We start from the raw sequence: 25,071 nt of genomic DNA, 5'->3' as shown, positions 1-25,071 counted from the left end.
AATCCACTGGGGAATGGGACGATTTTGCTTTTGTTTCTTGGCCAGGAATCGCTTAATCCTGAAAGTCTTGTGAGAAGACATGGCAAGAAACGGAGAAAAGCACACACCACAATGGCGGAAAAAGGAGGAAGCTACATATTCTTGATTCCACTTTTATGAAATTCCAGAAGAGGCAAAACTATAGTGACAGAGGCAGATACATGACCACTGAAGCTGGGGATGGCAGTGGAGCAACTAATTGTATGGAACATGAGGCAACTTCTGGAGTAATGAAATTCTGTAATCTTGATTGTTGTGGTGAGTATGCAGAGCTATTTACTTCTGAGGTTCATGAACTATATGCTTAAAATGAGTATTTATTGTACATAAGTTATACCTCAATAAAGTTGATTAAAAATGCAAAGTCTGCTTTAGAAAGTAGCAGAGTAGCTCTTATTTGACTATGTTACTGAAAATAACAATGTTAATCCTGAATCCTGGATAAAATATAAAAACAACTTTGAAGGTACTGCAAAGTGTCCCCAATAGACAGACTGGAGGGAAGGGTCTATACTTGGAAAAACAGAAGAGCAATGGGACAATTAACAATTTAAACTACTTGTGGTTTGGGGGCAGGTCCCAAGTAGACACCATATGTGGCAAATAAAATTCAGGTGAAACCCATGGCCTTACTGACTTGAAGAAGCGAAGGCAACACCAGCTGGAAAGGGAGTAGAGAAATCCTATAAAACTGAATGTGGGAGTCAGAGAAAGGACACTAAATAAACTTTGTTAACATCTTTGGCTGATACCTAACTCAACTGGGCATGCATGGGTCAGAATCCAAGCAGTCTGGTAAAAAATAAAAGAAATAAAGTAGGGATTCAAGCTGCCACCAATCATAGAGAATTGTCTGAAGTCTGAGTTCCGTCAAGTGAAGTGCCCAATAAGACATATAGATATTTCTGACTTCCTTTCATGCCAGAAGAATTGCTATGAGAAATTCTCTCCTACCATGAACAACAAAAAAAACTATAAAAATATATTAAACAACAGAAATATATTAATGCTTGAAGCATTGACCAGCTGACAGCACAGAATGGTGATCTCTGTGAGAGATAAACAAAGTAAGCCCTATAATTGTCCTAGCTTACTGCCTAAAAGCATTTTCTAGTCTATCACACAGGGAGGGGAACACAAGCAGCCCAGCAGTGTCCCTGAGTTGAACAAACAGGCCAGGGCAGCGGCTCACACCTGTAATCCCCGACCTTTGGGAGACCAATGTGGGTGGATCACTTGAGTCAAGGAGTTTGAGGCTGCAGTGAGCTATGATCATGCACAGGTTTTTCTTTTTTGTTGTTTTGTTTTGTTTTGTTTTTAGAGATGGAGTCTCAGTCTGTTGCACTCCAGCCTGGGCAACAGACTGAGACTCTATCTCTAAAAACAAAAAAACGAGAAACAGATCTGGGGAGTCCAAGATGGCTAAAACTGCTGGCAAAAAGCTGAAGAGGAAGAAGTAGCGAAGAGAGGAAAGGGAGAGGGGGAGGGGGAGGGGGGAAGAGAGGAGGGGAGAAGAGAGGGGAGAGGAGAGGAGAGAGGAGGGGAGGGAGGGAAAGAGAGAAGAGAAAGGAGGGGAGGGAGGATAGGAGGGAGGGAGAGAGAAGAGAGGAGAAGGGGAGGGAGGGAGGGAGAGGGAGGGAGAGAGAATATTAGAGATAAAGATCAATTCAATCCAGATATCTGCAAAGTTTTCCCCCTGAATCCACAGATAAACACTGATCTGCAAGTATATGGGGATAAAATTACATGAAGCTTGGGAAAGAATCGAGGAAAGTCAAACAGTCTTGGGAAGTTTGTGTTCCTGTCAGCCAGAGCAGAAAGAATTGGTAATACACAAGTTCTAGGCAGAGCAGGGCTTGACAAACTTTTCCTGCAAAGGAGCAGATAGTAAATATTTCAGGCTTTCTGAGCCGAATGGTCCCGGTCACAACAACTCTGCAGCTGTAGTGTGAAAGCAGCTACAGACGGAATGTAAATGAATGAGTGTGATTGTGTTCCAATACTCACAAACCAGACAGCAAGCTGCATTTGGATTTCAGGCTATAGGTTGCTGACCTTAGGAACGGGACTAAATTAGCCCTAGACCAAATGCTGCTCTTGACCTACACTAACAAAAACTTAAAACCAAGGCTCAAATGGCTCAAAATGGTCTGAAGTAACTTAATTCTTTAATATAACAAAACAAAATCCAGCATTCAGCAATTTAAAATTCAAGTAAAAAAATTTCCAAGCATGCAAAATACAACTAATGTTCATAAGCAAAAAAAATGATCAAAAGAAACGGATTCAGAAATGAAACAGACCCAGAAGTGACAGAAGTGATGGATTTAACAAACAAGGATGGGCTGGGCACAGTGGTTCATGCCTGTAATTCCATCACTCTGGGAGGCCGAAGCAGAAGTATCACTAGAGCCCAAGAGTTTGAGACCAGCCTGGACAACACGGCAAAACCGTTTCCACAAAAAATCTAAAAATTCACCGGGTGCGGTGGCACACACCTGTAGTCCCACCTACACTGAAGGCGGAGGTCGGGGGTTGCTTGAGCCCAGGAGTTGGAGGCTGCAGTGAGCTGACTGCACCACTGTACTCCAGCTTGGGCAACAGACTGAAACCCTGTCTCAAACAAACAAACAAAAAACAAGGATGTTAAAATAGGATTACAAACATAATCCATAAGCTCAAGAAGGTAGAAAAAAAGATAAACATCATGAGAGAAATGGAAGATATAAAAAGGATCAAATAAAATTTATAGAGAAGAAAAATACATGATATGAAAAACACAGCAGGTGGTAGTAAAAACAGATTACACACTGAAGAAGGAAAGATCAGTGAACTTGAAGAGAAAGAAAGCAATATATACCATGCAAAATACTTTCACAATTGGCTGAGTTCCAATAAAACTCTACAAAACCAGGCACCATGCCTGACTTAGCTCAAATGCGATGGTTTGCCAACCTCTGGCCTAGAACCACTAAAAAACAAAACAAACAAGTAACTAAAGAGGTACTTCTAATAAGTGAATAATACAGAAAAAAATGAAATAAACAAGTTTTCTCAATCTAAAAGAAAACTGGAAAAAATAGGAATGGCATATTTAAACCAAAAAATAGTTTAAATGGCATATTTAAACTCAACTATATTGATAATTACATTGAATGGATTAAAAACTCCATTAAAAGATAAGAGTACCACACTGGAGGAAAAAAGAAAAACAAAACCATCTACTAGCTGTGCCAGATTAACTATAAACATTAAAACACAGGTAAATAAAAGTAAAATGGATGGGCAAGGTGCAGTGGCTCACAACAATAATCCCAGCACTTTGGGAGGCCGAGCAGGAGGATCACTTGGACCCAGGAGTTCAAGACCAGCCTGGGCAACATAGTGAGAGCCCACCTCTACAAAAAATTTAAAAATTAGCCAGATGAGGTGGCACATGACTGTAGTCCTAGCTACTTAAAAGGCTAAGATGGGAGGATTGCTGGATCCCAGGAGGTTGGAGCTGCAGTAAGCCATGATTGTACCACTGCACTCCAGCCTGGGTAACTGACAGAACAAGATCCTATCTCAAAAAACAAAAACAAAACAACAGTAAAAAGGGATGGAAATCAGTATATCATATACTATAGTTTTCGTTTTTGTTTTGAGATGAGTCCTGATCTGTTGCCCAGGATGGAGTGCAGTGGTGCAATGTCTGCTCACTGTAACCTCCACCTCCTGGGTTCAAGCGATTCTCCTGCCTCAGCCTCCTGAGCAGCTGGGACTACAGGCATGTGCCACCACGCCAGGCTAATTTTTTGTATTTTTAGTAGAGATAGAGTTTCACTGTGTTAGCCAGGATGGTCTCAATCTCCTCACCTCGTGATCTACCTGCCTCAGCCTCCCAAAGTACTAGGATTACAGGTGTGAGCCACTGTGCCCAGCCTCATATACTATAGTTTTAATGTGTCCCCTCCAAAATTCAGGTGTAGGCCAGGCACAGTGGCTCCCATCTGTAATCCTAGCACTTTGGGAGGCAGAGGCAAGAAGACTGCTTGAACCCCAAACCTCAGGACCAGCCCGGGCAACATGGCAAAATCCTGTCTCTATAAAAAAACAGAAAAATTAGCTGGGCATGGTGGCACATGCCTGTAGTATCAGCTACTTGGGAGGCTGAGAAGGGAGGATTGCCTGAGCCCAGGATGTTGAGGCTGAAGTGAGCCACGCACGATTGTGCTACTGAACTCCAGCCTGGGCGACTGAGCAAGACCCTATCTCAAAACAAAAACCAAACAACATTCAAGTGTTACCAATGTGATAGTATTCAGAGGTAAGACCTTTAATATGTGATTAGGTGAGTCATTAGGGTTCCTCCCTTTGTGAATGGGATTAAGGCCCTTGTAAAGGGGCTTCATGTACCACGGGGCTGGCCTGTCCTTCTGCCTTCTGCCATGTGAGGATGCAGCCTCAAGCTGCCATCTTGGAAGCAGAGAGCAGACCTTACCAGACACACAAACCTGCCTGTATCTTCATCTTGGACCTCCCAGCCTTCAGAATTGTGAGAAAATTTATTTTTGTTCTTCATAAATTATCCAGTTTCAGGCATTCTGTTATAGCAGCACAAAGAACAAAGACACCATACAATCATAAGAAAGTTAGAATAGCTATAAAAATATTAACCAAAATAGATTTCAGGGCAATATTATTCAGAATATTATCAGGGATTGAGGCATTTCATAATAATAGAGCAGGGTGAATTCATGAGAGGACGTAACAATCTGAAATACAAATGCATCTAAAAACAAAGCTTAGTCATAATAGAAGATTCCAACTTTCTTCCTTCAGTCATTACTGTTAACAGAGTGAAGAATAATAAGGATACAGAAAACTTTCAACACAATCAACCAATTTAATCTCACTGATATTTACAGGATATACCCAATAACATCAGAATATACACTCTTTACAAGGGCACAGAGAACACTGATCACATTAAACTGTAGTCTGTGCTATAAAAGAAGTCTCTATAAATTTAGGAAGACATCACATAGACTCTGTTTTCTGATTGCAACAGAATTAAACTAGAACCAGTTACAGGAAGCCATCTGGAAAATCCCCAAATATTTGGAAATTAAAGACATCTCTAAATAACGTATGGGTGAAAAACAAACATGAGAAAATTAGAAAATATTTTCAACTGAATAAGAAAATGCAACATGTCAAAACTTGTTGGGAACCTTTTAAATAATGCTTACAGAGAAATTTATAGCATTTAAAGCTTCTATTAGATAAAAAGAAAAGTCTTAATATACACTCCCATCTATGTAAGAGGTGGAAAAAAAGAGCTAATTATACTCAACGTCATGAGAGGGAAAGGAAATACAAAATAAAAGAGGAGAAATGAAGAAACAAAAATACTACAAGAAATCAATGAAACTAAAAGCTGGTGTGTACCATCAACTTCATTAATGTACCTGTAGCCAATGAACCAGGGAAAAAAGTGAGAGACACAAATCATAAATAACAAGAATAAAACAGAGGCACTGCTACAGATGATACAAACATCAAAAGGATAAAAAGAGCAACAACTTTATGCCAATACAGTTTACAACTTAGAAGAACCGAACAAATTCCTGGAGAGTCACAAACTACAAAAGCTCATTGAATTAAAAGAGAAACTGATAACCTAAACAGTCCTCATTCTATTACAAAAATTGAACTACTGGTTCAACATCTTTCCACAAAGAAATCTCCAAGTCAGGCCAGATGCAGTGGCTTATGCCTGTAATCCCAGCACTTTCGGAGGCTGAGGCGGATGGATCACGAGGTCAGGAGTTTGAGACCAGCCTGGCCAACATGGTGAAACCTGGTATGTACTAAAACTACAAAAATTAGCTGGGTGTGGTGGCAGGCACCTGTAATCCCAGCTACCTGGGTGGCTGAGGCAGGAGAATCGCTTGAACCCAGGAAGGCGGAGGTTGCAGTGAGCCGAGATTGCACCACTGCACTCCAGCCTGGGGAACAATGGCGAGACACCATCTCAAAAAAAAGAAAAGAAATCTCCAAGTCAGATAGATGGCTTCATGGTGAATCCTAACAAACATTAAAGAAGAACCAAAGCCAATTCTATATAAATTCTTTCAGAAAATAAGAGGAGAGAATACATGCCAATTTATTAATGAGATAGCATGACTCTGACATCAAACAGAAAAACTATACATTAGATCCTTTATGAACTACAGATGAGAAAAATCAGTAACAATGTATTAGCAGATTCATCAAATTAATATACAAAACAATATATACAAAAGTACTATATCATGACCAAGTGGAGTTTATCCCAGGACAACTAAGTTTAATATTTCAAAATCAATCAATCTAATTCATTATAGTAATATTAAAAAAAAGAAAAAGCCATATAATGTGAAAACCAATAGATGAAGAAATAATAATAATAATTATTTTTTTTTGAGATGAAGTTTCTCTCTTTGTTGCCCAGGCTGGAGTGCGGTGCTAAGGATCTTGGCTTACTGCAACCTCCACCTACCAGGTTCAAGTGGTTCTCCTGTCTCAGCCTCCCGAGTAGCTGGGATTACAGGTGCCCAAGATCACACCCAGGTAATTTTTTTTTTGTATTTTTAGTAGAGACAGGGTTTCACCATATTGGCCAGGCTGGTCTCAAACTCCTGACCTCAGGTGATCCACCCACTTTGGTCTCCCAAAGTGCTGGGATTACAGGCATGAGCCACCGTACCTGGCCGTTTTTTGTTTGTTTTTTATAAAGCGTCTCCCTCTGTCACCGGGCTGGAGTGTAATGGTACAATTATAGCTCACAGCAGCCTTGACCTCCTGGGCTCAAGAGATCCACCTACCTTAGTCTCCTCAGTAAATGGGACAAGGGACAAGAGGTGGGCACCACCACACCAAGCTATTATTATTTTTTTTTTTGGTAGAGACAGGGTCTCACTATCTTGCCTAGGCCAGTCTTGAACTCCTGGCTCCAGTGATTTACCTGCCCTGGCCTCCCACAGTGCTGGGATTACAAGCATGAGCTACCACATCTGGCCCAGAAAAACTTTTGAGAAAATTTAACACTCATTCATGATAAAAACTATCAGCAAACTGGAATGTCTTCGATCATTTAAATTGAAATCCCAGCCACGCATGGTGGCTTACACCTGTAATCTCAACACTTTGGGAGGCCGAGGTGGAAGATAACTTGAGGCCAGGAGTTCAAGACCAGCCTCGCCAATATGGTGAAATCCCATCTCTACTAAAAATACAAAAATTAGGCCAGCATGGTGGTGCATGTCTGTAATCCCAGCTACACCTGAGGCTGACATTCCAGAATTGCTTGAACCCAGGAGGCAGATGTTGCAGTGAGCCAAGATCCACCACCACTGTACTGTAGCCTGGGTGACAGAGCAAAACTCTGCCTCAAAAAAAAAAAAAAAAAAAAAAAAAATCCAGTAGCTAATATTGAACTTGGCAGTGAAAAACAATGCTTTTCACCTAAGTCAGGCACAAGACAAGAATGTCTGTTCTTAGAACTTATACACAACATTTTACTGGAGGTTCTAGATAATGTAGGGAGGCAAGACAGAAATGAAGGGAATATAGATTAGAAAGCAAGAAAGAAAACAGTCATTATTCACATATCACAGGACTGTCCATGTAGAAAATCCTAAGAATCTACAAAAAAAATTACTAGAATAAGAGCGTTTTGAAAGCTTGCAGGTCAAGATAAAAAAAAAATCAACTGCATTTTCACATACTAGCAATAAACAGCGGGAAAATGAAATAGAAATGATCATCATTTACAGCAGCATTAAAAAAATGCAAGGATATAAAAAACATTTACAAGACTGGTACACTGAAAGCAACATTGAAAGAATTTAAGGAAGATCTAAAGAAAAGGAGATGTCCATCATGTTCATGAATTGGAAAACTCTATTAGCATTAATGATTATTGTTCTTGTATTCAAACTGTTATAAGCATTTTAACATTTCTTGTCTCTTAATGAAATGTCTTTATACATTCCTCTAAGGCACTTTGCATCTGATGCTATAAAGAATAAAATGGGGAGTTATTGTTTAGTGTTATTGGTACAGAATTTCTATTTGAGATGACGAAAAACAGTTCTGCAAATAGTGGTGATGGTTACACAACTTGTGAACATACTTAATGGCTTTGAATTATACACTAAAAAATGGTTAAAATGGGCCGGGTGCAGTGGCTCATGCCTGTAATCCTAGCACTTTGGAAGGCTGAGGCGGGCAGATCACGAGGTCAAGAGATCGAGGCCATCCTGGCCAACATGGTGAAACCCCGTCTCTACTAAAAATACAAACATTAGCTGGGCGTGGTGGTGTGCGCCTGTAGTCCCAGCTACCCGGGAGGCTGAGGCAGGAAAACTGCTTGAACCCAGCAGGCAGAGGTTGCAGTGAGCCGAGATCGTGCCACTGCACTCCAGCCTGGCGCCTGGCGACAGAGCAAGACTCTGTCTTCAAAAAAAAAAAAAAAATGGTTAAAATGGTAAGCTGTTATGTATATTTTACATAAATAAAAGTAAACACAAAAGCACAGAAAACAAAAACATGTAAGCAAGCACTGGGGTGAGCCCTTGGAGAACTGAAAAAGAAGTGAAGATGTTAAATGGAAGACAAGTGACCACTGAGAGAGGCACCCAAATCAAGACATTATCAGTGGAGGATGGAGAGAACTTTGGTAAGAGGAACAGAATTTGCCACTCAATGATTTTGCAGTGAATCAGAGACTCTTAACTCACATTGGCTGTATTAGCAGGTGGGAGGGGTTGGGGCTCTAACCAGACTGTAAAAAACAAAAAAGAATAGGATGGGCAGAAGGAGACAATAAGGTGAATCTCAGACATATGCATGAGGGATCTGTGGAACATGTAGGTGGTAATATCTAGCTGGAGGCTGGATATATAGTTTTAACTATATACTAAAAAGACAGAGGTTTAGAATTAAAATTACTTGAGCATCATTAGAATAATAGTGGTAGGTAGTGAACAGGAGAGTGTAAATAGAAGAGAATCAATACAGAATCTGGAGAATAGCAATATTTAAGAGGTCCAGATACGAAGATAAATTTTCTGAGTGAAACAAGAAAGCGTAGCGTCTTTGAAACCAGGAGCAGCATATTTCAAGAGTTACACTTCTAGTTCAGTATGGCAGTCGCTGCAAATATATTTACTTCTACATCTAAACATAAAATTGGAAGAAAATTGAAAATAGAAATAAATCTAGAATACAATTAATATACTAAGGTGTTATTGGAAGGCTGCAGATTTTTAGAAATTGTTAGCAGCTGTAAGCCAAACTCAAGGTAGAGGAGACACATAAGATTCTGAGTTCTTTATACAGGTTGCAAATCTCCATCCTCAAAGCCTCAACACAAGACTTCTTGCTACTTACTAATTCTATATAAATTCTATCAATTTCACTACCATCTTGACTCCAGTTTGTGGATGCGATAAAGCCTTATATATATATTTTTAATCTACACAAGACAGGTTCATTCAGTAATACATTTTCATTTAATTCAAGGAAATGCATTTGTGTTCCTACATAGCTTCTGAGAGAAGACTGAGAGAGGAGATAATGTATGATATACCCACTGACAGTCTTGTTCTGTCACCCAAGCTGGAGTGGAGTGACATGATCATGGCTCACTGTAGACCTGATCTCTGGGCTCAAGCCATATTCCCACTTAAGCCTCCCAAATAACTAGGACCACTGGCGCATGCCACTACACGTGCACCTGGCTAATTCTTTTCATTTTTTCAGACAGAGTCTCACTCTGATACCCAGGTTGGAGTGCAGCGGCACAATCTTCGATCTCTGCAACATCTGCTTCCTGGGTTCAAGCAATTCTCCTGCCTCAGTAGCTGGGATTACAGGTGTCTGCCACCAAGCCTGGCTAATTTTTATATTTTTAGTAGAGACAGTGTTTCACCATGTTGGCCAGGCTGGTATCGAATTTGCGACCTCAGGTGATCCACCGCCTCGGCCTCCCAAAGTGTTGGGATTACAGGCATGAGCCACTGCACCTAGCCTTTTTTTTTTTTTTTTTTTTTTAATTTCTGGTAGAGACAAGGGGCTCTCTATGTTGTCTAGGCTGCCTGGTCTTGAACTCTTGGGCTCAAGCAATTCTCCTGCCTCAGCCTCCCAAAGTGCTAGAATTACAGGTGTGAGCCATCATGCCTGGCCTGATGTATCCACTTAATGTGTGAACATTGGTTAAAGTTGGGAGCATTTGTGGAACATAGAGTCTTATCTGACCAATATGAGAAGAAGTAAGGACGAGTTTTCTGGAGGGGAAGAAAGGCAGAAGGATGTAGGACAAGACAGACATATGCCCAAATATCCTTAAAAAAAAAAAAAAAAAAAAAAAAACTTTCAGAAAGTAGAGAGAAACCATAGCCTTACCTGAGCCATGCTTTGGAGATATGAAATAGATGACCAGTCCCTCCTTTGGGCTCCTCTTTAGAAAAGAGGGAGGTCCTAAGAAGACAAAGCCAAGACAAAAAAAAAAAAAGGCACATGAAACCACACGTGCCTCATAGTTCTTATAATTCCCTTAAAACTGCCTCCATTTCCCTTGTATTGATCCTTGTCCACTCTGAATATGCCACATAAATATAGTGGAGAGAACCAGCTAGGCAAATCCTGTTTTATCCCCAAGGTCAGAGACACAGGCTTTTGGGGCAACAGGATGGATTTTGGGCAAGCTCCTTTCCTCTCAAGCACTACCTTTTCTCTCCTAGTCAGCCTACTATTATTAACTACTTCTAAGCTGTTCTCCATTAAGGCGGCACCATGTATAGTACCACCAGCAATATATGAGAATACCTGTCACTCCACATTGAGGAATACTACTGACACAAATCTTTTTTAAAATTTTAAAATTTTTAGCTTTTTAGAAATCAGGTTTCACCATGTTGGCCAAGCTGGTCTCAAACTCCTGACCTCAAGTGATCCACCCGCTTCAGCCTCTAGGATTATAGGCATCAGCCACCGCACCCAACCTACAAATCTTTTTATGTTTGACTATCTAACAGACGTAAATTGTGGTTCTAGTTTCTTTTTTTCTTACCATGAACAATAAACTTCTTCTCCTAAGTTTAAAAAATGCTTTTAGTTTCTTATCTATGGTCTTATCATTCATTTCATTTTCTATTTTTATCTTCTGAATTGGTGTTAGACTTCTTTAAAGGAAGGAAATTAATCCTTTATTTTTATGGTATGAGTTCCAAATAATTTTTCTTTTTTTTTTTTTGACAGTCTTGCTTCCTCGCCCAGGCTGGAGTGCAATGGTGCGATCTTGGCTCACCGCAACATCCACTTCCAGGTTCAAGCGATTCTCCTGCCTCAGCCTCCCAGTAGCTGGGATTAAAGGCATGTGCCACCACGCCCGGCTAATTTTTATATTTAGTAGAGATGGGGTTTCACCATATCAGCCAGGCTGGTCTCAAACTCCTGACCTCAAGTGATTCACCAGCCTCGGCCTCCTAAAGTGCTGGGATTACAGGCGTGAGCTCCTGACTATAATTTTCCTTTTTTAGAAACAGGGTCATACTCTGCCATCCAGGCTGGAGTACAGTGGCACTAGTCTAGCTCAGTGCAACCTCAAACTCCTGGGCTCAAGCAATCCTATCTCAGCCTCCCAAGTAGCTAGCACGAAAAGTACATGCCACCATGCCCAACTAATTTTTTAAATAATTTTTTTAGATGGGGTCTTACAATGTTGCCCAGGCTGGCCTAATGTGCCCCTCCCATGTGATTACAGGCTTGAGCCACTGTGTCCAACCCCAAATAATTTTTTTTGAGACAGAATTTTATTCTTGTTGTCCAGGCTGGAGTGCAGTGGCACAATCTTTGCTCACTCCAACTTCTGCTTCCCAGGTTCAAGCAATTCTCCTGCCTCAGCCTCCTGAGTAGCTGGGATTACAGGCATCTGCCACCACGCCCAGCTAATTTTTCTGTATTTTTCATAGAGACAGGGTTTCACCATGTTGGCCAGGCTGGTTTCGAACTCCTGACCTCTGGTGATCCACCCACCTCAGCCTCCCAAAATGCTGGGATTACAGGTGTGAGCCACTTCGCCTGGCCAATAATTTTTTATAGTTTCTCATTTGACTTTTTTTTTTTCCAATGTAAAAATACAATTTTAAAAATTATTTGGCCATCTAGTTTGGTGTCACGAGGTACTCCAGAATCTGTATTTCCTTTATTCATCAAAACTGCCATCTTTATCATGTATTTTATTTCCGTTATATATCTAAGTAGATATGAGCTTTATATTTATTTTCACTGAACTGTTCATTTAATTGCCTAGTTATCAGTTTTAAAACAGTTTAGTATCTACTAGGGCTATTTCCCTGACAGTTTCTCTCTCTCAGAATTTCTGGTATTTATCTTCTCCTAACAATGCTACAAAGTTCGAACATTTTTATTAAAATCTTAACGGAAATGGATGAAATGTTAGGAAGTTTTGACATTTTATCATGTTGTTTCTTCCTGTTCTTTTATTCAAGTCTTATTTTTATTTTGTTTTTGAGACAGGGTCTTACTCCTTGCCTAGGCTAGAATGCAGTGGCACAATCATGGCTTACTGCAGCCTCGACCTCCTCAGCTCAAGCGATTCTCCCACCTCACCCTCCTACATAGCTGGGACCACAGGCATGCATTACCCACATCCAGCTAATTACTTTTTTAAATTTAATTTTTTTTTTTTTTTTTTTTAACCGTCTTACTCTGTTTGCCAGGCTGGAGTACAGTGGCATTCCCACTGCTCACTGCAGCACTGGCTTCCCTGGGCTCAAGCAATCCTCCTACTCAGCCTCCTGGGTAGCTGGGACTACAGGCGCACACGACCAAGCCAGGCTAATTTTTTTTTTTTTTTTTTTTTTTTTTGTAGAAATGGAGTCTTACTATGTTGCTAAGGCTCAGTTGCTCCAACTCCTGAGCTCAAGCCATCTTCCTGCCTTGGCCTCCCAAAATGCTGGGACTACAGGTGTGAACCACTGTATCCTGCCTACTCCCAGGTTGCTGGAAACTTTGAGAAAGGGTAAGTGGCTCACAGGGGCAGATACGGGGTAAGATATTCTGTATGGCTGTGTCCAAAAGTGCCTAGAGTAAGAAACAGAATCCATGCCCAACAACAGGGGATCAGACACCGTAGGCACTTCTTAGTCTTGCAGCAGGCTCTTCTTAAAATTTATGTTTTTTATTTTGAAATGACTATAAATCCACAGAAGCTTGCAAGAATAGTGCAGAGAGGTCTCATTTACCTTTCACCCAGCTTCCTGACAATGGTCACATCTTACACAACCATAGCACATGGTCAAAAGCAGAAAACTGGCTGGGTGCCGTGGGTAGCTCATGCCTATAATCCCAGCACTTTGGGAGGACAAGGCAGGAAGATCATGTGAGCTCAGAAATTCGAGACCAGCCTGGGCAACATAGTGAGACTCTGTCTCTAAAAAATAAAAATACACAAATTAGCCAGTACAGTGGTGTGTACCTGCAGTCCCAGCTACTCAGGAGGCTGAGGCAGGAGGTTCACTTAAGCCCAGGAGTTTGAGGTTACAGTGAGCTATGACCATGCCACTGTACTGTACAACAGAGCAAGACTTTGTCTCTAAAAAATAAAAAAAAAATCAGAAAATTGACATTACACAATGCTCCAACTTCTTTCAGATATCGCTAGTTTTCCACGTATTCATTATGTTTCTACCATTTTATCATAGATTTAGATTTGTGTCACTACCACCACAATCAAGAATCAAAATTATTCCATGTAAAGATACTATTTAAAAATAATTGTTTAAATGACTTATCAATCCCACTCCTATCTATCCATGACAAACAAAAACATGTATCTACAAAAAGACCCAAATGTAAATGTTCATAACAGTTTTATTCATAATCACCTCAGAAGTGGAAACAATCCAAGTGTGCATCAATGGATACCCAGACAAACCAACCGTCATCCATCCAGCCAATGGAATATACTACTTCGTACTAAGAAGAATGAAGCAATGATACATGCAATAACATGAGTGAATTGCAACAAGCAAATGAATTGAGCTCATGCCTGTAATCCCAGCACTTTGGGAGGACAAGGCAGGAGGATCCTGTGAGTTAAAGACCAGCCTGAGCAACATAGTGAGACTCTGTCTCTATAAAATAAAAATACACAAATTAGCCAGCAGGGTGGCATGTACCTGTAGTCCCAGTTACAGCTTACTGATTGCAACATGCTTACTGAATCTTCATTCAGACTCAAAAGGCTACATTCTGCATGACTCCATTTATATGAGATAAAATTAGAACAGAGGTTACTGTTGTGCCAGTGTGACTGGAAGGGGCCTAGAGGTGTTCTGTTTTTGTTTTCTTTTTAAATTTGGGTGGTGGTGGTGACATGGGTTTAAATAAATGCAAATATATAGATTTGCTTATATTAAAATGATGAAAGAATAAGCTAAAAACTTAGATAAAAGATAGAATATAATATTCTCTGTTGCTTTTGTCACTAACAAAGTATCCTGGAGGCCAGTCAAGGTGGCTCACTCCTATAATCCCAGCACCTTGGGAGGCCGAGGTGGGCAGATCACTTGAGCTTAGGGAAAGAGAGCAAGACCCTAGCTGCATAATAAATAAAAATAAAATCAGCCAGGTATGGTTGTACATGCCTGTGGTCCCAGCCACTTGGGAGGCTCAGGTGGGAGGATCACCTGAGCCCAGGAGGTTGAGACTGCAGTGATCCATGGCACTACAGCCTGGGTAATGGAGTGACACCTTGTCTCAGAAATAGGCCAGGTGCAGTGGCTCATGCCTGTAATCCCAGCACTTTGGGAGGCCGAGGGGGGCAGATCATGAGGTCAGGAGATTGAGACCATCTGGCTAACTCGATGAAACCCTATCTCTACTAAAACTACAAAAACTATTATGGTGTGGTGGCACGTGCCTGTAATCCAAGCTACTTGGGAGGCTGAGGCAGGATAACTGCTTGAACCCAGGAAGCAGAGGTTGCAGTGAGCTAAGATCCCACCACTATACTCCAGCCTGGGCAACAGAGTGAGACTCCATCTCAAAAAACAAACACACACACACACAAACAAATCCAAAGTATCCTCATGACCCTTCTCCATGAATGCATGAAACTGATTCCTTTTCATGGCTGCATAATACTCCTCAGTGGCACTGTGCTTGGTTAAATTCAGCCAGTTTCCCTCTCTTGGATATTTGGAATGCAATTATTTCTTTACACTTTCCAAAATAAGTCCCTGTGATGTAGATCCAGTGATCCTCACACAAACCCTGAGTGAGGTAGGTCCTATTATAACTGAAATTGACCAACATAGGAGACACAGCTTGCTCAATATTAAACAATGCAGAGGTGGCCCAGCCAAGATTTTTTAAATGACAATATTATTGATAAATAATTCACATACCATACAATTCACCCATTTAAAGCATACAATTCAATGGCTTTTGGTATATTCACAAACCATAATGACCATTCATCCACAATCTAATTTTAGAACATTTTAATCATCACAAAAGAAACCCCAAAAGAATGCATGCCAAATTTAACATCATTAACTGTATGCTTATGTGTTTTTTCCTAAGAGTTTTATAGTTTCTTTTGTTTTGAAACAGGGTCTCACTGTTGCCTAAGCAGGAGTGTAACAGTGTGATCACGGCTCACTGCAGCCTTGACCGCCTGGGCTTAGGTGATCCTCCCACCTCAGTCTCCTGAGTAGCTGGGACTACAGGGGTGTGCCACCATGCCTGGCTAATTTTTGTATTTTTGTAGTGACAGGGTTTCGCCAAGTTGCCCAGGCTGGTCTTGAACTCCTGGACTCAAGCAGTGCACACATCTCAGCCTCCCAAAGTGCTGGGATTACAGGTATGAGCCACTGTGCCCAACCAAAAGTCTTATTTTTAAATGTGCTTTTTATTAATATATCATGTAATTAATAAAGTCACTTCCTTTGTATCTGTTAATAGTCTTTTTTCCTCATTTTTTCTCGCACACTTCCTATTGATTTCTTAATGTTTTTTCCAACAACCCTGAATTTTCTCATTGTTATCGTTGTTCATTTTTAACAGGATGAAAACTTAGAAATCTTTTGCCTCAGTCGTAGCTGATATCCCAAAGATGGTGAATGAAACAAAATTCTAAAAGAATCTCATTTCAGAATAGGATCTTATACAGCTGTTGAGTGTAAAATTTTGCTATCATTAAACTCCTCCCTTAAAAGGGTGGAGAGGCTGAAGGAGGAGAATGTATTTTTAAGAGATTAAGTTATTTTTAGAACAGTTTTTCCAGGGGGAAAAAAGTGAGTGATTCTCCTGTCTTTGCAACACACAAGGGGTCCCTCAGAACCTGATGCCACTAGGAACTAAAGTGGTGAGAGTCTTCTTGGCAAAAAGGTGCATGTTTCTAGGATTTGGGAGGGCAAAGTGACTGAGGTGGCTAATTCTCACCTTAACACTAGGTGAAGACCCCATTGGTGGAGGCTGTCTGGGTTGTCTTGGGTCCTATCAAAGAGGACTCACTGGACAAACTCACCCACCAGAGTGGGTGGGCCATTGCATGCCCAGAGGAAACACTGAGGTGGCAGCTGGAGAAGAGCTATGCCCATAAGAAGGGAAGTGTATCGGGAGGTTCTAAGCAGCAGGTTCTCTTGGGAGGTAAGAGATGACTTACACTAAATTATAGTGGTATCAGTCATGTTAGCCTCTTCTTGTCTCTGACTTCTGACTTCTCATTCCTTTCCCAGCTCCCAATCCGTGAGAGCTGAAGACTACCTATAGGGAGTAAAAAGGAGACAAAATAAAGGTTGGGGAATTAAAAAAACTAATCATGTATACTTTCATATTGCAGACTTCCAGCAGAAGGAATTCATCCAGCAAATAAATAAATAAATAACAAATATATATATCTCTCTCTCTCCAAATAGGAATTTTGAGAGTGGCAGTTATCAAATAAAGGTTTTCTCTGCATTGTCCCAGTGGTTCTAGTCATTTAAGCATATCAGTCACCACTCAATACCAGGTTTCCCAATAAATGATTTTTTGGGGGGAAGGGGAGAGGCAGGGATGGAGTGCAGTGGTGCGATCGGGCTCACTGCAGCTTCCACCTCCGAGTTCAAGTGATTCCCCTGCCTCAGCCTGCAGAGTAGCTGGGATTATAGGTGTGCAACATCATGCCTGGCTAATTTTTGTGTTTTTAGTAGAGACAGTGTTTCACCATGTTGGCCAGGCTAGTTTAAAACTCTTGACCTCAGGTGATTTGTCCGCCCCAGCTTCCTAAAGTGCCGGGATTACAGGTGTGAGCCACTGCACCTGGCCCCAATTTATGATCTTACCCTCTGAAAATTATTTTGCCCTTCCACTCTATTAAAAATAATCATTACTCGTTCTACTTGTTTAATTACCAGAGTCAAATTCTACAGGCATATATAAAATGCCCAATACTCAGAAATCAATCTAAACAATGCATAGTTTAGTCAGAACCCGGTTTCTCAAGCACTCCACCTCAGTCACACAATGTGCCACATCCGTAGTCATCACAGGTCGTGCACACAAAATACTTCAGAAATTAGACATATTCATAGCTGTATCACCCACTTACATAGTCATAATCTCAAAGGCGCCCACATCGTGCACAATTTCACATAACTTATACTTCTACAAAAAGAAACAATATTTCACTCACAATGCCCTCACTGTTGCCTCTCCAGAGCCAGACACAAGCTCAAAGACAAATCGACTCGCACCTAATTTAAATTAAAACTTAACACTCGCAGGGACCCTAGCACCTTCATAAACAACCAGTTCCACAACGTCACGCAGAATAACACATTCCCCCACCACAAAACACAGGACAGGTACGAAAAGCCACATACACGGAGCGCCTGTTGTGTGCCAGGCCGTGCTCCAGGAGCTGGCGGAAGAAAATCGGGCGAAATTCCTGCCACTGCGGCGCTCACCCCCGCCTCGGGCTCCCGGTTCCCTTCTACAGGCGCTCCCCGGCCCGCGCTCTGGTTCCTGCTTCCCTTCTAGCCTTCTCTGGGGCTCGGACTCGCACTTTCCTCCTGCCAACTTCTCGTCCCAGGTTGCTTCTCTTCCCTTCTTGCTTTCCCCAGCCCAGGTTCCCGCCTCCTTACTTCGCTTTCCCTACCGGTCCCACTATCACCCGCTTCCTCAGCGCTGGGCAGACACGCCAGCCTCACCTTCAGTCGCTGGCCGGGCGTCTGCGCACGCGCACTCCCGCGCGGACGGTGCCTCCCAGGTGTCTGCGCGACGCGTTCCTGCAGGCCAACGGCTACGCGCGCCTTCTCCACATCCGGGCGTTTCCGGCATTGGACTACATTTCCCACAGGCTCCCGGGCGGTTTTCGAACTTTGATCTCTGGTTACCCTTCCAAGATCTCAAAGTGCCTGGGTTAGGTGCTGGAGGCGCTCACAGTGAGGAAGCCCCAAGCTCCCAGGCAACTGACAGAGCGTGCACGGCCGTAGCTCGGGCCTGCGTGTGCACGTGTGCGTGTGTGAGCTTTTGACGCCAGGACACGGCGGCGATGTGCGCGGCGAGGCGGCTGCCACAGGTGCGTGATTGTGCTCCTGTCCCTGCTCGGATGCGGAACATTTGGGTGGCTTTGATGTGGGGTGTTTGACACTGTAGGGTCTGAGACCTTCCATCATACTACAGTGCTGCTGTGGTCTAGTGATGGAAGAGCTTTTAAGTCGGTGGTGGTGTGTGTGTAATGGGTGGAGCTTCATTTCTGCAGTGCTGGGTTTAATGTTGGGACAGAGGGGTCTTTTGATCTCCCCCTGTGCCTGTGAGGACTACTATCGACACCTATATTAAGCAGAGTCATCTTGCAATGAAGCATGGCACGCGTTGTCTTCTCAGGGCACCCTCATCCCCGGTGCTCAGCCTGGTGTTTAACACAGGGGATCCTGGTGGAGTGAGTACCCACCTAAGTGCCAATTTTAGACTCGATTGTTTCTTGGGCTCTGCATCTCTGAGTTCCCAGCTTCCTTTTTTCTCCCGCTTTATAGCCGTATAGACCCCAGCTGCAGTGAAAAGGCCATCAAAAAGGGATAATCGAGTGGTGGAATAAAATCTACAATCCGAAAAATCACAGACCTGTTTTTGGAATGAGGCTTTTCGAGTCGTAAGTGTCTTTTAGGCAGAGTTCTGGGAAGACGTGATGGGGAGGAGCAACTGATAAAAACTCACTGTGTCTAAAATCTTAGGATTTTAGATTTAGGACATTTAAGACAGTATTTGAATTAGTACTCTGAAAGGTCTGTGAAGAAAGTTAGGGTCTCTTCAGCCAGAATTCAGACCATTTCAACACTGCATTCCATGTATCATGCACATATCTCCTTTTATAATTTTTTTATGCTCTCAAAGGAGATTTCTTGCCTTGTAAAATTAGTAGATTCTTAATTCAGAAGATTGGAGAATTTTTTTTTTTTTTTTTTTGAGATGGAGTTTCACTCATGTTACCCAGGCTGGAGTGCAATGGCGCGATCTCTGCTCACCGCAACCTCCGCCTCCTGGGTTCAGGCAATTCTCCTGCCTCAGCCTCCTAAGTAGCTGGGATTACAGGCACGCACCACCATGCCCAGCTAATTTTTTGTATTTTTAGTAGAGACGGGGTTTCACCATGTTGACCAGGATGGTCTGGATCTCTTGACCTCGTGATCCACCCGCCTCGGCCTCCCAAAGTGCTGGGATTACAGGCTTGAGCCACCGCGCCCGGCCTAGGAGAATATTTAAAAACTTAAAGTAAAGCTCCTTGAATATTTTATTTCAAATCACTTCACCTCGTTTGTGAATAAGCGCATGGATATAGGCATATAGGATTTTCATTCAAAACAGGGTTATGTAACAATTCTGCTTTGAAATCTACCTGTTTCATCTAACCAAATATAGTGAACAAATTTTCATGTCACCAAATTATGAACTCTGTCATAATTTTTTATGGCTGCTGTTTTGTTTAGATATGTAAGTTATTTCCAGCTTTTTCCCATTATATGCAATGTTTTACTGCATATGCCTTTCTGTACACAGATGGAACTGTATCTTTTAGGTAGCGTCTCAGATATTTTGCTGAGTTAAAACCTGCTGGCTGGGCGTGGTGGCTCACGCCTGTAATCCCAACACTTTGGGAGGCTGAGGTGGGTGGATCATGAGGTCAGGAGTTTGAGACCAGCCTGGCCAACGAGGTGAAACCCCATCTCTACTAAAGATACAAAAAATTAGCCGGGCGTGGTGGCAGACGCCAGTAGTCCTAGCTACTTGGGAGGTTGAGACAGGAGAATCGCTTGAACCTGGGAGGCAGAAGTTGCAATAAGCCAAGATCACACCATTGCACTCCAGCCTGGGCAACAGGGCGAGACTTGTCTCAGAAAACAAACAAACAAAAAAACCTGCTTACACATCTTTATCAATTGCTCTAAGTTTGCACCAATATACAACATAATATGAGACTGTCTATTCACTACTATATGGTATCATTCGTCTGTTATTTATTTATTTATTATTTTGAGATGGATTCTTGCACTGTCGCCAGGCTGGAGTGCAGTAGCACGATCTCGGCTTACTGCAACCTCTGCCTCAGCCTCCTGAATAGCTGGGACTACAGGCGTGCACCACCACACCTGGCTAATTTTTTGCATTTTAGTGGAAACAGGGTTTCACCATGTTGACCAGGATGGTCTTGATCTTCTGATCATGATCCACCTTCCTGAGCCTCCCAAAGTGCTGGGATTACAGGCATGAGCCACTACACCTAGCCATCATTAGTCTTTTAAATCCACCAATCCAGTGGAAATTTTGTTTATTTAAATGAATTACCCATGCACAGGTTTCATTCAGTGTAGTAAAATATGGGCTTCAGAAACAAAAATCAGACTTGGAAGAAAATTGGTTTTGTAGTTAAAAAATGTGATTTTAAAAATACAAATATTCAACTTATTTTGAGTGTGTATGGCTCATACCTATAATCCCAGCACTTTCAGAGGCTGAGATGGGTGGAACACTTGAGCCCAAGAGTTTGAGACCAGCCTGGGCAACATGTGAAACTGTGTATCTACTAAAAATACAAAAAATTAGCTGGATGTGGTCACGCACATGTAGTCCTAGCTACTTGGAAGGCTGAGGTGGGAGATCACCTGAGCCCCAAGGAGGTTGAGGCTGTAGTGAGCCATGATTGTGTCACTGCACTCCACCTTGAGTGCTGCAGTGAGACCCTGTCTCAAAAAAACACCAACAAAAAACTCTTAAAATTGAGAGAAAGACCCAAAAACCTGATAGAAAAAAATGGGTAAAAGAAATGAACACATGAAATCACACACACACACACATACACACACACACACACACACACACACACAGAGAGAGAGAGAGAGACAGAGAGAGAGAGAGAGACAGAGAGAGAGAGAGAAAGCACAAATCTTAAAATTATCCCTTACTGACTTTAAAAAAAAATAAACCCATGCAACCACCATTAAGGACATAGAAACTTTCCAACATCCCAGAAGGCTCCCTCATTTCTCTTCCCAATCATTACACCTCAAAGTTAACCATTATTTTGACCTCTCTAATAGAACAGTTTGGTCTAGTTTTAAACTTTACATAGATTGAATCATAGTATGTACTCTTGTGTTTGGCCTCCTTTTTTCAACATTATTTCTATAATGTTATATCTATATACAGATATAACATATAAGATAGATATAACATCTTTCCCTCGATTTTAAGAGTTTGTTGAGATGCAGTCTCACTCCAACGCTTAGGTTGGAGTGCAGTGACACAATCATGGCTCACTATAGCCTCAACCTCCTTGGGCTCAGGTGATCTCCCATCTCAGCCTCCCAAGTAGCTAGGACTACAGGTGTGTCACATATGTATCTATATATAGCTATAACATTATATAGATATAACGTTATATCCATGTTGCTGTACATAGTAGTAGTTTGTAATTTAACCTCTTTTTTTGTTTTGAGACAGATGTCATTCTGTAGTCCAGGCTAGAGTGCAGTGACACTATCATAGCTCACTGCCACCTCAAACTCCTGGTCTCAAGTGATCCTTCCTATCTGAACTTTTTACCTGTTAGCCAGCATTTTCCCTTCCCTATGCACCACATCCACCCCCAAGTCTTTGATAACCACCCTCCTACTCTCTACTTCTAAGAGTTCAACTTTTTAGATTCCACATATAAGTGAGATTATACAGTATTTATCTCTCTGTGCCTGGCTTATTTCACTTAACATAGTATCTTCCAGGTAAACCTAGAAGGTTTACCTATGTTGTTGCAGATGACCGAATTTCATATTTAAGGCTAAATACTATTCCACACTGTGTGGAATACTATTTCTCCATTTAAAAAAATCCATTGATGGATGCTTAGCTTGTTTCCATATCTTAGTTATTGTGAATAATGCTGCAGTGAACATGGGAGAGCAGACATCATTGACATACTGATGTCAATTCCTTGTGGGGTTGCTGGATCATATGGTAATTCCATTTTTTGTTTTTTGAGGAAGCTCTACACTGTTTTCCAAAATGGCTGCACTGATTTACAATGCCCTCAACAGTGTGCGAATGCGCCTTTTCTCTACATCCTCACCAACACTAATCATTCATATTTGTTTATAATGCCCAACAGGTGCATGGTGATATCTCATTGTGGTTTTAATTTGCATTTCTCTGATGATTAGCAATGTTTAGCATTTTGTATGTCTTCTTTTGTGAAATGTATACAAGTCTTTTGCCCATTTTTAATACAGTTATTTGTATTCTTATTGTTAGGAAGTCTGAGTTCCTTTTATATTTTAGATATTAGCCTCTTATCCAATATATGATTTGCAAATGTTTTCTCCCAGTCTTTGGGTTGTCTCTTTATTCTGTTGTTTCCTTTGCTGTGCAAAGTAGGATTCTCTGTTTTCTGAATTTTAATGCTCAGTATGTATTTCTTTTACAGTCAGAAACTCTATAAGGCTAATCCTTCCCTCCTTAAAACTGGAAGAATTATAGAAGGAGCTACGGGCAGAGTGACACAGGGGGATGATGGTGAGATGTCTTTAGAAAGGACTGAAAGGACCTCAGTTCTCTCCCCTGGCCACTGAGGGCAAAGTTTCTCAAACAATACCTTGAAGTTTTGACTCTTCATATCAGCTGAGCATTTACCTGCAATGGCTTCCCTCTTCTTTGAGCCACCTTAACACATTACTCTCTCCACATTCAGGGCTATCTCCTTTGCTTCAATGAGGAAATCACATCTGGCTTAGAGATATAACGTCCTGTATATAGGAAAAGAAATTGGACTTAGGCCTGTTGTGGTGATGGCAATTCAGGGAGAGGAATATATGAGACAGAAGATAGTCACCTTAGGTGTCAAGAAAATGAAGCCTCAATAATAAAAACACAGTTAATTATTTCCAGTTATAGAAATGTCAGATCAGTGCTTCAAAGGCTCTCAAGAGACTCACAATGAAGGAAAATACTCTCAGCAAACAGATTATAAATAATAAAGGAAAATATTATTAAAAATTTATATTTTTATTTTTATAAATAGAGATGAGGTTTCACCATGCCCAGGCTGGTGTCGAACTCCTGGGCTCAAGTGATCTGTCCACCTCGGCCTCCCAAAGTTCTGGGATTATAGGCGTGAGCCATGGAATTAAGAATAATTTCCTGGCCAGGAAATTATTCTTAACTAGCAAGACTAGGCTCTGACATCACAACCTTGCAGTTACATCCCTCTAAGCAGGGTTCAGCCCCTGACTATGAACCTGGAGGACTTGATGGTTATCCCTGGAAGTGACAGTCCTGCAAATGACAAAAACATTCCAAATCTATTAGGTTGGTACAAAAGTAATTGCAGTTTTTTGCCACTGAAAGTAAGTCCCACGTGACCCCGAGGGAAATGGGAGGTTGGGGTATAGCAGCTAGGCAGCATACGGAAGAAGTTTCTCTGGCATCGTTCAGCTTTGAGTCTAGCAGGAATATACTAGTTTAAAAATTAAAAATTCCAGAACTTCCTCACAATGAACTGTTAAGTGATAAGTTTAAAAAAAAAAAAAAGTTTTAGAATAGAAAAATATAGACAAATCCAAGACATGCTGACAGTGGCTAAAGCAGGTAACTATACAATATGTACAGCTATGCCATTTATCAAAGTGTACATATGTACATACAGATACATGTACATATACATATAGATAGAATGTCAGACATCAGCAATAGAAAGAAAAATACCTACAGACATACCAGGTTTTGTTGGTTTTGTTTTTATTTTTGTTTGAGACTGGGTCTTCCTCTGTCACCCAGGCTGGAATACAACTGCATGAACATGGCTCATGCAGCTTTGACCTTCTGGGCTCAACTGATCCTTCTGCCTCAGCCTCCTGTGTAGCTGGGACCACAGGCACATGCCACCACACCTGGCTAATTTTTCTTTCTTTTTTTTTTTTTGTAGAGATGGGGTCATACTCTGTTTCCCAGAGTGGACTCCAACTTCATGGGCTCAAGCAATCTTCCTGCTTTGGCCTCCCAAAGTGCTGGTAATTACACGTGTGAGCCACCCACCCGACTGAGGTATACCTTTAACATTTAACATTTAATAGGCTGTGATACTGATTTTTTGTTTTAGGTATACTTTTATAAATTTAAACTTAAGTATAGTATACTTGTTACATATACTTCCTATTTTCTTTGCAAGAACCATCTGTTGAGTTTAGGATATATGTTTAAGGCATTTTATTAAATGGAAGATTTTCAAAAAGTAGATTTAAAAAGCTTTTAGGCCAGGTGTGGTGGCTCATGTCTGTAATCCCTGCACTTTGGGAGACTGAGGGCTGATCACTCCAGCCTGGGCAACAGAGTGAGACTCTGTCTCAAAAAAAAAAAAAAAAACTTTAAGAAGTCTTGGGCCGGGCGCGGTGGCTCACGCCTGTAATCCCAGCACTTTGGGAGGCTGAGGCGGGTGGATCA

The 25,071-nt window shown here is 41.5% G+C and overlaps 1 protein-coding gene and 2 long non-coding RNA genes across 7 annotated transcripts in view; 1 reads left to right on the top strand and 2 right to left on the bottom strand.

Annotated features, from left to right (window-relative positions):
- Positions 1–19,181, bottom strand: part of ZNF567 (zinc finger protein 567) — a 35,303-nt gene extending 16,122 nt beyond the window's left edge. The window contains exons 1-4 of one of the 5 annotated variants that reach the window (XM_017506626.2): positions 17,967–18,425; positions 16,766–16,866; positions 10,474–10,548; positions 4,523–4,625 (exon numbers count right to left, since the gene is read on the bottom strand). In XM_017506626.2, the coding sequence (XP_017362115.1) occupies positions 4,523–4,603 (81 nt within the window). In that variant the 5' untranslated portion in view covers positions 4,604–4,625; positions 10,474–10,548; positions 16,766–16,866; positions 17,967–18,425. Of the gene's footprint in view, positions 1–4,522; positions 4,626–10,473; positions 10,549–16,765; positions 16,867–17,966 lie in introns of all 5 variants that reach the window. The other 4 variants (XM_017506632.2, XM_017506629.2, XM_037730637.1 and 1 more) reach the window with 4 other exon arrangements.
- LOC108287911 overlaps positions 18,555–25,071 on the top strand; it is a 13,518-nt gene continuing 7,001 nt past the window's right edge. Inside the window, exons 1-2 of the long non-coding RNA XR_001818506.2 lie at positions 18,555–18,664; positions 19,122–19,237. This is a non-coding gene — a long non-coding RNA (uncharacterized LOC108287911). The remainder of the gene's footprint in view (positions 18,665–19,121; positions 19,238–25,071) is intronic.
- The window catches only part of LOC119467952, a 12,542-nt gene continuing 8,812 nt past the window's right edge, over positions 21,342–25,071 (bottom strand). Inside the window, exons 2-3 of the long non-coding RNA XR_005196583.1 lie at positions 23,266–23,378; positions 21,342–21,380 (exon numbers count right to left, since the gene is read on the bottom strand). This is a non-coding gene — a long non-coding RNA (uncharacterized LOC119467952). The remainder of the gene's footprint in view (positions 21,381–23,265; positions 23,379–25,071) is intronic.

Source organism: Cebus imitator, unplaced genomic scaffold (genome assembly GCF_001604975.1).
Source record: "Cebus imitator isolate Cc_AM_T3 unplaced genomic scaffold, Cebus_imitator-1.0 Scaffold356, whole genome shotgun sequence".
NCBI lineage: Eukaryota > Metazoa > Chordata > Mammalia > Primates > Cebidae > Cebus > Cebus imitator.
The sequence above is the reverse complement of the archived record's forward strand: the minus strand, read 5'-3'. Positions and strand labels throughout refer to the sequence as shown.